The sequence below is a fragment of the Lynx canadensis genome, chromosome A2, assembly GCF_007474595.2.
Source record: "Lynx canadensis isolate LIC74 chromosome A2, mLynCan4.pri.v2, whole genome shotgun sequence".
Classification (NCBI taxonomy): domain Eukaryota; kingdom Metazoa; phylum Chordata; class Mammalia; order Carnivora; family Felidae; genus Lynx; species Lynx canadensis.
This window is the reverse complement of record NC_044304.2, coordinates 51029556-51043955: the sequence shown is the minus strand read 5'-3', so window position 1 is coordinate 51043955 and position 14400 is coordinate 51029556. Positions and strand designations below refer to the sequence as shown.

The 14400-nt window shown below is 43.2% G+C and overlaps 1 protein-coding gene across 6 annotated transcripts in view; it reads right to left on the bottom strand.

Annotated features, from left to right (window-relative positions):
• Positions 1-2859, bottom strand: part of MTMR14 (myotubularin related protein 14) — a 44798-nt gene extending 41939 nt beyond the window's left edge. For 4 of the 6 annotated variants that reach the window (XM_030307325.1, XM_030307321.1, XM_030307323.1 and 1 more), the window contains exons 1-2: positions 2579-2857; positions 290-438 (exon numbers count right to left, since the gene is read on the bottom strand). In XM_030307325.1, the coding sequence (XP_030163185.1) occupies positions 290-438; positions 2579-2734 (305 nt within the window). In that variant the 5' untranslated portion in view covers positions 2735-2857. Of the gene's footprint in view, positions 1-289; positions 439-2578 lie in introns of all 6 variants that reach the window. The other 2 variants (XM_030307320.2, XM_030307322.1) reach the window with 2 other exon arrangements.
• Positions 2860-14400: the final 11541 nt, after the last annotated feature.

The following is a 14400-nucleotide window of genomic DNA, read 5'->3' as shown; positions in this document are numbered from 1 at the left end:
CTAGGGTTCAGAAAGGTGAGGTGTGAAATAAGCTGTCTTAAGTCAGTGAGCGCTAGGTAGGGGAGAAATAGTCCACTACTGTGACTTGCAACCACTCACTCTATGCCATACTACTTTGTCAGTCTAACTTATCAAACCCTGAATGAACCAAAGACACCAAGAAGGCTTCAAACCTGAGGAAAGGGAGTCTACCCCGCCCAGCTCCCCACCCAGTCGCAAACTTCCTGACTCAGTGGATGAGCTGTCAGAGCCTCCCCAGACAGGCACACTCTAGTTACATGATGCTCACGTGTCTTTCTCCTTCTCAGAACTTTCATACTCCAGGAACACGATGTGCTGGGGGTAGTGGCCACAGATATCCCCATTCACATTTTGGATCACACTGTAACAGTAGTCTCGGCCAAACAGCTCCAGACATCTCTTCTCAATGCGCTCAACCTGCACAGAGGAGGACACCTGAGCATAAAGAATATTCTGGGATTCTGAGTATGAGAATTAGACAGTTCGTGACCTGGACAGGTCACTGGGAATGACATGTGCCTCAGTGATTATTATTCAATGCCTGGAAGAGACACTTTGCTGGGACACAGGCCCTGATGTGTATTTCATTAATCTATATGCAGTATGCTTTGGGAGGGTCTCTAAGCCCCTCAGTGTTGCAGTGAAACTGTTAAGCATTCCAAGGAAAGGATTACAGTTTTCATGAGATTTTCAAGGGGGTCCACAATCCATAAAATATAAAGAACTCTTGTTCTAGGTTACTTTAGCACTAATCCATTTTCTTCCCTTGGCTCCAGATTATTCCCCATTCTACAGCCACAGACAAGTACCTAGACATTCTAGTTGTTGTAATGAGTAAAAGCTACACACAAGGCTATCTCCCTACACTCTATTTTATTTGTCAAATAGAAGGAAGAGCTTCTCTTAAAACTGTTCTTGTTTAGTTTGGGGAAAGGTCCACTAGAAAAAAGGCATAAGACATGTAATATCTTGAGAAGTCAACAAGAGATCAGGAATCTTGGAGAGGCTTTAAGGCCAGATGTCGTGACAGTCAGGTCTAATTCATAACCACTCTAATCTTCAGGGGTATAAGATGGAAGAGGAAAAAACTCACAGTGGCTTAGATGAGGAATTCTCAAATTTTAAGATACATGAGGATCATGATGAAACCTATTTAAAAATGTAAATTCCAAGTTGCCACCCTCAGAAATTCTGACTCAGTAGAAATAGATGGGAGCAAGGAACCTTTATTTTTAACAATGCTAAAAGGGGCACCTGGGTGGCTCAGTTAAGTGTCCGACTCTTGATTTTGGCTCAGGTAATGATCCCAGGGTCGTGGATAAAGTCCCACATCCAGCTCTGTGCTGACAGCATGGAGCCTGCTTGGGATTCTCTCTCGCTCCTTCTGTGCTCCTCTCCCACTCGTGCTCGCACTCAACTTTCTCTCTCAAAAATAAATAAACTTTAAGAAAATAAAGTAAAAAATAACTCACAGACCAAAGTTTATTTATCCAAATGAAAACAATTAAAAAAAACAAACAGGGACACCTGGGCGGTTGTCAGTTAAATGTCCGACTTCAGTTCAGGTCATGATCTCATGGTTCGTAGGTTTGAGCCCCGCATGCAGCTCTGTGCTGACAGTGTAGAGCCTGCTTGGGATTCTCTCTCTCTCTGCCCCTACCCTCATTTGCATGCTCTCTCTCAAAATAAATAAAGTTAAAAACAAACAAAGAATGCTGAAACAGGTGGTCCTCAGGCTAAGCTCTGAAAAACACTTTGTTGTTTGGAGAGTGGGGAAGTCCCATCATTACTGAAGTCTCCCCTAGGTTACTCCAGAGAATAGAATGATGCCAAGTGCAGTATGCTCCAGCGGTTCCCTAAGTTCCATGGCTCAGAATGGAACAGAACCCACTAGAAAGCCTGATATTAAACTTACCAACAGCACGTGGGGAATAAGAGGAGGATTCCCAAGATTCCTGTTTGACTGTCAAACAGTACCTAGGATGGGAATGGCCTTACTAGACTGGATGCCTTCCAGATCTGCCAATAAGGAGACTAAAGGGAATCCCAAGGGGAGAAAAAAGAGGAACTGAGACTGGCTTCTGATAAAGGAATAGAGACAGTGTGGGCTGTTTTCCTGCTAGGGGAAGGAAAGGGATGAGCTTAAGTCTAAAGTCACGCTAAGCCTGTATAAGGAAGCAACACACCCGGTTCTTGTCTCGGTTCCACTCTGACCTCTGACCAGGAGAAATCCTCTAGACCATTTAAACCTGGGGGCTTTTGTACCCACATCTGATACACGGGAACAACCCTCCTCACCTTCCCCTCTCTAATCTCTGAACATGATCCCTCAGCTCTGACCTCCAAACCCCTTGTTTCAAACCAAAGGACGTCCTTTCTTGGCTTATTGTGTGACCAGTTCCTTCTTTTCCGGTTTTTAAACCCGACCCTTACTCTCCAGGTCCAGATCCCGGGAACTTCCCGCTCTCCTTCCTCTGATCCCTGACCTCAGCCTTTCCGTCTGTAACTTCTCAAACCTAGGAACTTCTTTTTGTGCTTATCACACCTTGGAACTCACCTTTGAGCCGCCCGTCCCGCTACAGTCCTTGGCCCGGTACTGAGTCCGGGAGAATTCCTCCAGCAGCTCCCCGAGCCCTGGCTCCTGAGGCGGCGGGTTGCCCGAAGAAGCCGAGGGCCCCGCTGAGGCGGCAGCGGCTGCCCTAGCGCCGGCCATGGCCCAGCCCTGCTTCCCCTTCAGCACCCCACGACCCCTCAGCGCGCCTCAGCCCTGCCCATGGCACCTGGAGGCACCAACTCCGAAACCTCCCGAACAGCCTCAGCCACCGCCTTCCCTTTCCACTTCCGGCCCCGCCCCACCCTGCCGGATGTTTACTTCGGCCCTGGCCAATCCGAGCCCGGGACTCGCGCCCTGCCCCGTGATTACCGGCCCACCTCCAAATGCGGAGCGATCCAAGTGGTCTAGGGAGAGGTAGCCGGGGCAACTCGTAGATCCCTCTTGCTCCGCCCCTCGGGGTTTCCCCTGGGGAAGCCGGGCTAAACCACCGAGGCTGCGGGAGGGGTGTTAGTACGGGAACGAGGAGGAAGGAACTATGGGAAAGAAGAGGAAGACTGGAATAAACCATTGCAGGAAGAGGAAGAGGGAACGCTTGAAGGCAACTGGTTAGTGTTGGCAATCATAGTAATAATAGTAAGTAATAATAAAACAGCATTTCATAAGGCACTTCTTTTTGCACTGCTCCTCAAAACGTCCCTGTGATTATAATGCTCCTATAGTCAACCCATTTTATCAAAGGAAACGGGAGTCATAACTGTGTTAAAATTCTATAATTGAAAAGCACCATATTCTTTTTTCTTTTTTTGTTAATGGAATATTTGAAACATTCAAAGAAGTGGCGAGAATAGTATAATGACCCCCTCATGTATTCATTCGTCAGTTTCAGCAATAATCAACATAAACCAAACGATTGCTTAATCAATCTTTCCTCATTCAGTAGAATAATTTTGTAGCAAATCTCATTACTTCATGGGTGAATAGTTCATCTCTATACAGAGATTATACTATACTATACATAGTATTCATCTCTAACAGATTATCACTGTTACAAAATGATTTTTTTTTGAGGGGGCATCTGGGTGGCTCAGTGGGTTAAGTGTCTGACTTCAGCTCAGGTCATGATTTCGTGGTTCGCAGGTTCAAGCCCTGCATCATTGGGCTGCTGACACCTCAGAGCCTGGAGCCTTCTTCAGATTCTGTGCCCCCCTCTCTCTCTCTCTGCCCCTCTCCTGCTCACACTTTGTCTCTCTCTCAAAAATAAACATTTAAAAATTTTTAAAAATTGATTTTTTATTTTTTTTATTTTTTTAACGTTTATTCATTTTTGAGAGACACAGACAGAATGTGAATGGGGGAGGGGCAGGGAGAGAGGGAGGCACAGAATCCCAAGCAGGCTCCAGGCTCTGAGCTGTCAGCACAGAGCCCGATGTGGGGACCAATCCCACGAGCTGTGAAATCATGACCCCAGCCAAAGTCGGAAGCCCAACCGACCCAGTCACCCAGGCGTCCCCAAAAAATGATTTTTTAAAAAAGACAACTTAGGTGTGTTAAAAAAACAAAATTCAACGAAGTAAATTTGGCGTTATTCAACCATTCATGAACCTGGCAGCATACCAGGTAGCAAGTAGAAAGGCGCTCAGGGGAACTGTACAAAATGGAAGGATTTTATAGTCAGAAGGAAGATGGGGCAAGGAAGTTAAAAGAGTGGAACATTTCAGCCAAGTTTACCTTTCCTTAGGGGAAGACAAAGGGTCTTATCGTGCAGATTACCTCACTAGTGCTGACTAGGAAATTGCCGAATAATTGGTTCAAAATTCCACCCCTGGGAGAAGCTTAAATTCCAACTAGGTTAGGCTTTAAGTCTTGATGATGCTAAGCAAAACTGACTCCATTTGGGGGCTTATTGTTTCTTTTTAACCGGTAATACAAACTGTATTTAGTACCTCATGAAGCTGTAGTCTCTGTTCCCAAGGTCCAGAAAACTGCAAAATGAGGCAGGAGGCAGGAAGACTTTATAGGATAAAGAATAAGTAACAAGGAAGAGAAAAAATAGAAAATAAATAAGAAAGAAGGAAGGAAGTATAGAGCCCAGAGTTGGCTGGTAGCCGGGGCACAGGGATGCAAGGGCACCTGTCTCTGGGGGTCCTAAACAGACCAGGTTTATCCACTCACTGCTGACAAAATCTAAAGGCAGAGCAATGAGTAGTGGTGAAACAAGAGAGGAATTTATTTCATTGAGGGGAAGACAGCGGACTAGCATCTCAAAGATCTCAAAGACTCTCGAAGTGCTGAAAGTATTTCCAGGTTTATATAAGGAAAATGTGGGACAAAGTTCGGTGGGTACCTAAGGCAGTAAAGGTGTGGTCAAGCATTGCCATGGGATCTGGCTGGCTCAGGGTACTCCTTATTGCTTCAGGAGGTAGTTTTGGTTCCCATAAGTGGATACTTTGTCTGCAGGGTCTTTTGCTTGAGTTGTGTAATAAGCTGGAAAGAAGAATTTAATCAATTAGAAAGTTTGAAGTCAAAATGGAGAGAGTTGAAGTCCTCTTTCAGGCTTGGCATTTGGGGATTGACTAAATCTAATGTGTTTCTGGTCAAGCAGAGTATTTACAGGGACATGAAAGTTATCTGAGTTTCAGTTTGTTAACCTGGTACCCCAGGCAGGAATGACTGTACCTTGGGCCTAAAAATTGATTCCCCCTTCCCCTTTTTTGATCATTCCCTTGAATGGTTTGACTTAAAAAAAAAATCAGTATTAGTGTGACTCTTAGTTACCATTGTCTCTACAGGTCTCAGTATAATATACACAAGAGATGATGTCAGGATTGTATTCTTGGAACTGGTTTCATCCTTCTGTTCTCTGTTGTCATTCCAGTTGGAGAGAGATCATTTGGTGGATGACCAATGGCTGCACACATGCATTTAAAACTTTGAGAGAATGTAGCGTGTAGGGAGACAATAGTAATTATTACCAGCCAAACAATATTCATGATCCAAAGCAGCTAGAATATTGAGGATACTTCTTTTTTTTTTTAATTTTTAAATTTATTTATTTATTTTGAGAGAGACAAGGGTAGGGGCAGAGAAGAGGGAGAGAGAGAATCCCAAGCAGGCTCCACACCATCAGCACAGAACCCAATGTGAGACCCAATGCAGGGCCCGAACCCACGAACTGCAAGATCATGACCTGAGCCAAGATGAAGAGTCCGACACTTAACTGACTGAGCCACCCAGGCACCCCTGAAGATACTTATTTAAGCCAGTTGACTTGTTTACGTATTTTGTCTATTTCACATGTCTCCACTTCCCCAGAGGTGTTTATCTAGCAACATTGTTGCGGAGAAACTGAGGCGTTGGAAATCAGGAAGAAGTTTGTCACAAGCAGAAAGAACTATATAGGATTACCAGCAGCATAGCAAATCCAACAATTGATTTACCTTCCTTTATAATGGCCTGAGATGTGTGCACAGTGGCAGTGTCTTTACAGGCCAGGAGAAGGTAAAAGGTGAAGAAAAGAATCAAAATGTAGAGGCTGCTTTTAGGCAAACAGACTTGAAAACCGGAATGTAGAAATGGCCCACGGTGACCCCCTGGCTGAGTACAGACTGGCCCATCAGAGGACCCACTTCAAAAGATCCATAGACCCTAACTACGCAATGGGCTACTTACTACCAGACACAGTTAAACAAAAATGGGAAAATTACATAGATCACCAGACCTCCTCACCTTCCTCCTTTAAAAACAATCCCCACCCACTGTCTCATTGTAGACAGTCTCTCCTCTGCTGTCCTACCTGATGCTTCCTTGTGGTGTATTCAATAAACTTTTATCTCCTTTGTTTTGCCTTGAGTTAATCCTTTCATGACCAGTACAACCAACTTCCACCTGATTGTTGCCCTACATTTGGGGGAGCCATCTGATCCAAGACAGACACCATAATAAAGACCTTTATACTGTAAGAATTAGGAAAAGAATGGTCAGAAAGGGAAGGAGGAATGGAAAGAAATGTCTTAGATCCTGATGCAGTTTTGGAGTGGTGGGGGGCCAGAGCTGACGGCCAAGAAAGAATTCTTGAGATGTCTTTGGTGCAAAAAGGTGATATTATTAAAGCGTGGGGTCAGGACCCATGGGTAGAAAGAGCCGCACTGGGGTTATGAGGAGTGACTGATTATATATACTATGGACTTGGAGTTCCTAGAAAAATGTTATTCTCTGCCTGTCTCAAGTACTTGTCAATGGGCTACAGGTTATAAAGTAATTTAATTTCACCTACCATTTCCTTCTTGCCTTTGTTCCTCACATCACTATGAAGGGGAGGGTAATGTTGGGACTCCAGGAAACTGAGTCTATGGGTTTCTGGAAGTTAGGCTATTGGTAAGATTGCCTTTTTCTCATAATATACTAAGACTGATGGAGGGTCAGGTCCTGTTTGACTGTGATCTCTTATCAGTTAATCATTTGTCTTCTCCTTCTCTTAGCTTTAGGGCAGCCAGGAGTGCCTGAGAAATGCCACACTATCCCCCCCTGGGGTGGGGGAAGGAGGTCAGCTTACCTTATGCTCCCTCATCAATCTAACTTCTTGGGAGAAAGCAGTCTACCTTGATTTCAGCTACTTCTCCTCCTAGTCAATTTGATTTTGAGGTCTTTAGCATTCACACAGGACCAAATGTCAGATGTGGCCTTCTTCAGTTGTGAAGTATGCACCCAACTTTTGATACCTGTGAGAAGTAAGAGAGATGATTAGCTTTCAGAAATACCAAATAAAAACTGTGCTGTCTAGTTACTAGTAGGTTTACAACCTATTGGAAATATGTATAAACCCCACCCACCACAATGAAGTCCCAAGCCCTTAGACACTTCACCTCCTGGTCCTTTTCCCCCTCTCTGTTTCATGGGCTTATTTTTGTTGGCTTTGCAATGGGCATCTGCGAAAGAACAAAGGGAGGAGTCTCTGCATCACCTCAGGGAATATACATTTATTCCAATCATACAGCTTTTTGCCTTACATGGGCATAGGTGACATCTGGGTAAGGCTGTAAACCTCTGTAGTATCAGCCAATAATGAACCAGAGGAGGGACTTGCATACTAGGAAATAAATTGTCTGCTGTAACTTCCCTGAGTGTGCCTATCCACCAGACACCGCTCTTGCAAGAACATTGATTAAAACCTCACTTCACTGTGCTCTGAGTCTTTGCATCCCTCCTTTGATTGGGTCGATGGGCTTATTTCTAACAATAATTTGGCAGTGGTGTCAATGGTCAAGAATACTTGGTGGGGTCCTTTCCATGAATCTCACTTCTGCAAAAGCATTAGAGTCCAAATGACAAAAGACTTAAAAATATCCGTGCTTAAAGATCTGAAGATTCTTTTTTTAAGTTTATTCATTTTTGAGAGAGACAGATAGAGTGTGAGCAGGGGAGGGGCAGAGAAGGGAGACACAGAATCCAAAGCAGGATCCAGGCTCTGAGCTTTCAGCACAGAGCCTGACATGGGGCTTAAACTCATGAACTGTGAGATCATGACCTGAGCTGAAGTCAGACGCTTAGCCGACTGAGCCACCCAGGCGCCCCTGATCATTCTTTATTATGATGGAATCAACAAGGAAATTTGGTTATTTCTGGTGAGGGAGCCAAAGGCAAGCTGAGGGCAAAGCACAAGCTAGTAACTGTTCCCTGCTATGGGATATGTGTGATGATCCTCAGGCATTCCTGTCTGCCCAAGAACAAAGGAAACGGAAAAACAAACAGTTAACTCATAGAGATCAGTCATGCAGGACCTGAGTCTCCATCAGTTTACATATGTCTTAGTAAATTACGAGACAAAGGCAATCTTATCAATAGCCTAACCTCCAGAAACCCATAGCATCAGCCTAACATCACCCTTCCCTCCATAGTGATGTAGGAACCAAAGGCAAGAAGAAAATGTAAATAAAATTAAATTTCTTTATAACCTGCAGCCCATTGAAAAATACTTGAGGCAGGCTGAGTGTAACACTTCTCCAGGAACTCCCTACTGTCTTAATGCTTTGCTAAAGGGAAAAACAACCTTAGCTTGACAATAGCTAGGCCTCCAGTATCTTAGGAGCCCTCTTTAGCTCCTAAAGCTCTTGCATATGGAAGTCCTTTCAAAAACTTCCCTTTTGCCTTGACCTCCCCCAAATCCATAGTATATAATCAGTCACTCCTCACAACCCCAGTGCAGTTCTTTCTGTCCATGGGTCCTGTCCCCCTGCTTTAATAAAATCACCTTTTTGCACCAAAGACATCTCAAAAATTCTTTTTTTGGCCGTCAGATCCAGACCCCCACCAGCACTCCAAAACCACATCAGTTTCTATGACACAAAACATTTTAAGATGAAACTTGAAATTATAACTGGTAACATTAAACCAGGGCCTATCAGATTTTTAGGAATTTTATACAAGTTCTGGAACACTTATGTTAATAACATACCCATACAAATATAAACTAAGAAGATTAAACATCACTTCCTATTTGGCATGCTTACTTTGTTATTTAATAAACCAAATAGGCATTATTAATAAACAAAATTTAATAAACCAAATAAGCATTATTAACATTTCCCTTTTTATAGGGAGGGAGAACAGATCTTTTTTGAGATGTTCCAGAGACCCTCTGAAATTCTCAAAGTTAGTTCAAGGTAAACAACAACAACAACAACAACTATAACAACTTCATTTAGAATTTTATTTGGGAGAGGTTTGTAAAAGATGATCTGTTTAGGGGCACCTGGGGGCTCAATCAGAGGAGCGTGCAACTCTTGATTTCAGGATCGTGAGTTTGAGCCCTATATTGGTTGTAGAGATGACTTAAATAAGTAAAGATTTTGGGGTGCCTGGGTGGCTCAGTCGGTTGAGCGACCAACTTCAGTTCAGGTCATGATCTCACGGTTTGTGAGTTCGAGCCCTGCGTTGGGCTCTGTGCTGACAGCTCAGAGTCTGGTGCCTGCTTCTGATTCTGTGCCTCCCTCTCTCTCTGCCCCTCCCCGACTCACACTCTGTCTCTCTCAAAAATAAAATAAAACGTTTTTAAAAAATTAAAAAAAAAAAAAAGAATGGGGCTCAGGAGCCTGGGTTCAAATCCCAGCACCACCAATTCTCAGCTGTGTGACCTTGAGCAAGTCACTTGATCTCTCTGAGCTAATAAAGCACCTGCCTCATAACGTTGCTGGAAGATTTGAATGGCTTACCTATAGAGCACCTGGTACAGTGCCAGGCACACAGTAATTGCTCAGTACACGTGGGAAGAAAAAAAATCAAAGCCTTTCTAAGGGGGCAACTTTTTATTATTTTATTTTATTTTATTTTACTTTATTTTACTTTATTGTTTGTTTGCTTGTTTGTTTATTGTAGGCTCCACGCCCAACATGGGGCTTAACTCTGAGGACTCTGAGATCAAGAGTCTGCACCCTGTACCACTGAGCCAGTCAGACCCCCCAGGAGGGAGGCAACTTTTGAACTGAGACCTAAATAATGAGAAAGAATGAGCTGCATGAAGATCTGTGAAGATCCTTCTGGGTGGAGAAACAGCCAGAGAAAAGATCCTGAGGCAGAAGTGAACTTACTGTGTTTGAGAAGGAGAAGGGATGTTTTGGGAGCTGGAGAGGCAAGGCTGAGGGTGAGAAGGGCTGATCAGTGGTAGGAGAGATGGGAACGGTCAGCTCATGAAAGGGTGGGCTTGGAGGCTTAAGCTGGGAATTCAGAATTTATTTAAAGGACAAGGAGGAGCTGCTGGAGAGGTTCCAGCGGGGGGAGGGGGGGTGGTTCGGGGGGTGACATGGACTCTACCTGTTTGGAACAATTATGGTCTGGCTTCCATGTGGAGAATGGATTTGGAGTGAGGGTGAAAGCAGAAAAACCCGCTAGAAGCTTTACCCAGAACATGTGCAGAACCTGGGACAAGAGTATCAATGGAGGACCCTGTACCATGTGTATAAATACTTAACAGTTAAATCAGGTAGGGAAACTGTTTAATGAAACATGTTCTGTCCTCCTACCTTGACACTATACCTTCGTAATGTCAAAATTGAAAAATGTGTATAAAGCCAATTTATATGACTGAAAGCACAATATTGAAGATGGCTGGATTTAATTATTGTGAATTGTATAAGTGTTTTGTTCATAGAATAATAAAATGATACATAATTTATAAATAATTCTGGGGGGCACCTGGGTGGCTCAGTCGGTTAAGCATCTGACTTTGGCTCAGGTTGTGAGCTCAGAGTTCATGAGTTCAAGCCCCATGTTGTGCTCTGTGCTGACAGCTCAGAACTTGGAGCCTGCTTTGGATTCTGTGTCTCCCTCTTTCTCTGCCCCTTCCCTGCTTGTGCTCTGTCTGTCTTTCTCTCTCTCAAAAATAAATAAACATTAAAAACTTTTTAAATAAAAAAGATAAATAATTTTGTATCGATTCTAGTAATTTTTTTTCTTTCTGTCCATTCAGAAATATCACTAATAATTCTGTCAGGTTTTTCATGTAATGTGTCCTATTGACAGGAGCCCAATTATAGGGTTAAAGATTTATTCAAAATACATGAAATTTGAGTTATTTTCATCCAAAATATAATTTAGGCAAATGTAAAATATTATAATTAAAAATTTTAATTTTTCATGTATGCTTTCTCAAAAGTTCTTTTTCTCCTAAAATATGCAAAATTGTTAAAGTTATAAGGCAAAATATAATTATACTAAGTGAAAGCTAAATTTTAAAATCAAGGGCACCTGGGTGGTTCAGTTGTTTAAGCATCCACATCTCGATTTCGGCTCCGATCATGTCATGATCTCACGCTTTCTTGAGTTCGAGTCCCGCTTTGGGCTCTGTGCTGTCAGCGCGGAGCCTGCTTGGAATTCTCTGTCTCCCTCTCTCTCTGCCCCACCCTGCTATCTCTCTCTCTCTCTCTCTCTCTCTCTCTCTCTCTCTCTCAAAATAAATAAGCATTAAAAAAAACTTTAATCAAAATCATTTGAAGAAATCTGAAATTACTGTTTGAAAATTTGTTAAAGTAACATAATTTGCGACCCTGGTTGCAATACCAGGGTCTGTCTCATTGCCTGTGTGGAGAATCGGTATCACATGTCGTTCACGTTACATCTAGACAAACATGCATGTAAAATTAAGAGTAATAAAATTGTCAGTACTGCAAAATGTTTCTCAGATACCATGTGCAACTCTTGTGAATATAGAAGTAATTTCTGAGCACTTTCGGAACCAGAGAAAGGAACACAGAAAGCAGCAAGTTATGGTCGACTGTGCGGTACAGTGTTTTGCCATGCGAGAATCTATTACGTTCATGCTCAGACAAGGGGAAGAATTTGACAAACTAATTGATTTGTCTTCTCTCTTATCCAAATGATTCCACCACTCAAATCCTCCCTACGATCAGAAACTGTCTGTTTTGAATGTAAGCAGTGGCACAAGCTACTGAAAACCATCTGAATGTGGTATTTTTTTTCTTCAGAGTTATGGACGAACTTGCCCTGAGTCATGAGAGTGGATGTGTAGGATTATAGGCTGAACAGTTCTAGGACTAAGCACCAGCTCGTCAATAACAGAAGGGTCTGTGTGTTCTTTACCCAAGTTTAATGTATGTTTGTGATATATATGCTCCATATATCATATCCATAAAACATGGACCAAGAGCAAGGGTCCCTCTTTCCTGGTTTTAAGGAAATACTGCTATCTAGGAGGCTTTTGTCGTCACCCGGGAGAGGGCTACGAGGAAGGAAGCCTGAAGTCTAGGACAAGGGAACAGTGCCTGGGCCACAACTTCTGATCTGGGGCATAGGAAAGACAGGGAGCAACAGTGACTGCTCCCAGAAAATCTTTAAAGACTAGCAGGTACCACAGAGGCAGGTTCCCTCAAAGGCTGTAACCTTACCATTACGAGTTTTGCAAACCCTGAGTACAAACAGTTCAACTTAATTTGGAGATAACTGAATGCTCGTGTTTTCCATGATTTTTTAATCAACTAATTGCATAAGCTTGTACAGAGTGCTACTGTGTACCAGGAATTGTGCAGGGCCTGGAAGTTAGTGGTGGGCAAGTTGGGGGAGATCCTTGAGCTTTGCTGTTCGCAACCTTGCAGGGAAGGCAGAGGGTAAACAGTACATCAGTGACTGGAGTGCCAGTGAAGAGCAGTTTAGGTGCTGTGGGAAAGTTTGGCTCTTCTGGAATCTCATCTGCAGAAAATCTGGACCAGGAAGCTGAGTACCTCAGTGGACATCTCTCTTAGGACAGCTGCTCGAATCAAAGAGGGAATTAACTCTCCAGCCAGATTAATTTTTACCCTCAAATTAGTATTACTAAGTGGTATCCCCAGAGATAGTCTGGCAGAATTTCACTTCTGTTGCTAATCAAGGACCTGTCTGGTGGATTACTTAATAGCATGCCCGACTCTGATTGTTTCTGACTTCAAGATGAATGTCTTAGGCCCAGTTGAAGTCAAGGAAATTGCTTTCCTGATCTTCAGATCTGATCCTTAACAAATAACTGGGATGGGGAGGCAAGAGGAAGAATGGCCCAAAGAAGAGTGTACGGATGGACTTTAGAGCCAGGCAGACCTGCTCGGCTGGGTTTCCAGGCTGTGTGACTTTGAGTGAGTCAACTCCATTCTCTAGGCTTCAGTTTCCTTATCTGTAAAATGAGGGTACTGGCATTTATCTCATTGGGTCATAGAAGGGATTAAAGGTAAAAATGTTTTAAAAGCCTCAACATTTTGCTTTTTCCTTATTGCACAAATAAGTTGGGCTTTCTAAATAGATTTGGTTTCTTGCTAGAGGTTATTGCCAGGAGGTTAGTTAAAATGGTTTGGATTCCTGGGAAAGATTTTTTTTTAATTAGCCCTATTTCATTCTCTTTATAAAAGTAATACTGAATTTGGGGTGCCTGGGTGGCTCAGTTGGTTAAATGGCTGACTTCCGCTCAGGTCATGATCCCATGGTTTGTGAGGTTGAGCCCTGGGCTGTCTGCTGTCAGCAGGGAGCCTCTTCAGTCCTCTGTCCCCCTCTCTTTCTGCCCATCCCCTGTGTGCTCTCTCTCTCTCAAAAATAAATATTAAAAAAAAAGAAAAAGTAATACTGAATTCAACCAATATGGTGAATTGAATTAGTGACAAAATATCTTTTCTCCAAGTTCACACTCACAGAAATGTTTGGATGTGTGGCCTACCAAAAAGCCATTTCCTCCTCTTACTTGTTCTTTTGTCACAACTGAGCTCACCTCCCAGTACAGAGACTGGAAAATGCTCAGATTCACTCTTCCTGTCTCTCTCATGGATAGGATATAGGCAGGTTACCCATTCCTGGCCAATGGGACCTGGGGGAAAGACTGCAAAGGGACTCTGAGAAAAGTCCTCTTCCCTAATAGCAAGGGATGCATGGAAAGAAACTCCCCTTCCTCTTCTCTAGGCAGCGCTATGTCTGCTTCAGCCATCTTACGACCATGGTAAAGAATATTATAGATGGACAGCAGAGTGGAAAGATGGAAATTTTTGGGTCCTTGATGTCATCGTTGAGTCACAAAGTTAACCTAAGAATACTTAATCTCTGATATACATGTAAAGATGAGAAGAGGGTCAGAATTCCATTCCATCTCCTCGGGATTAGCATCCCAAGCAAAGAAATGATTGATAGATCGATTGATTGATTTAATTTTTTTAATGTTTATTTACTTTTGAGAGACAGAGAGAGACAGAGTGTGAGCAGGGGAGGGGCAGAGAGAGAGAAAGAAAGACACAGAATCTGAAGAGGCTCCAGGCTCTGAACGGTCAGTACAGAGCCCGATGCGGGGCTCAAACTCACAAGCCCTG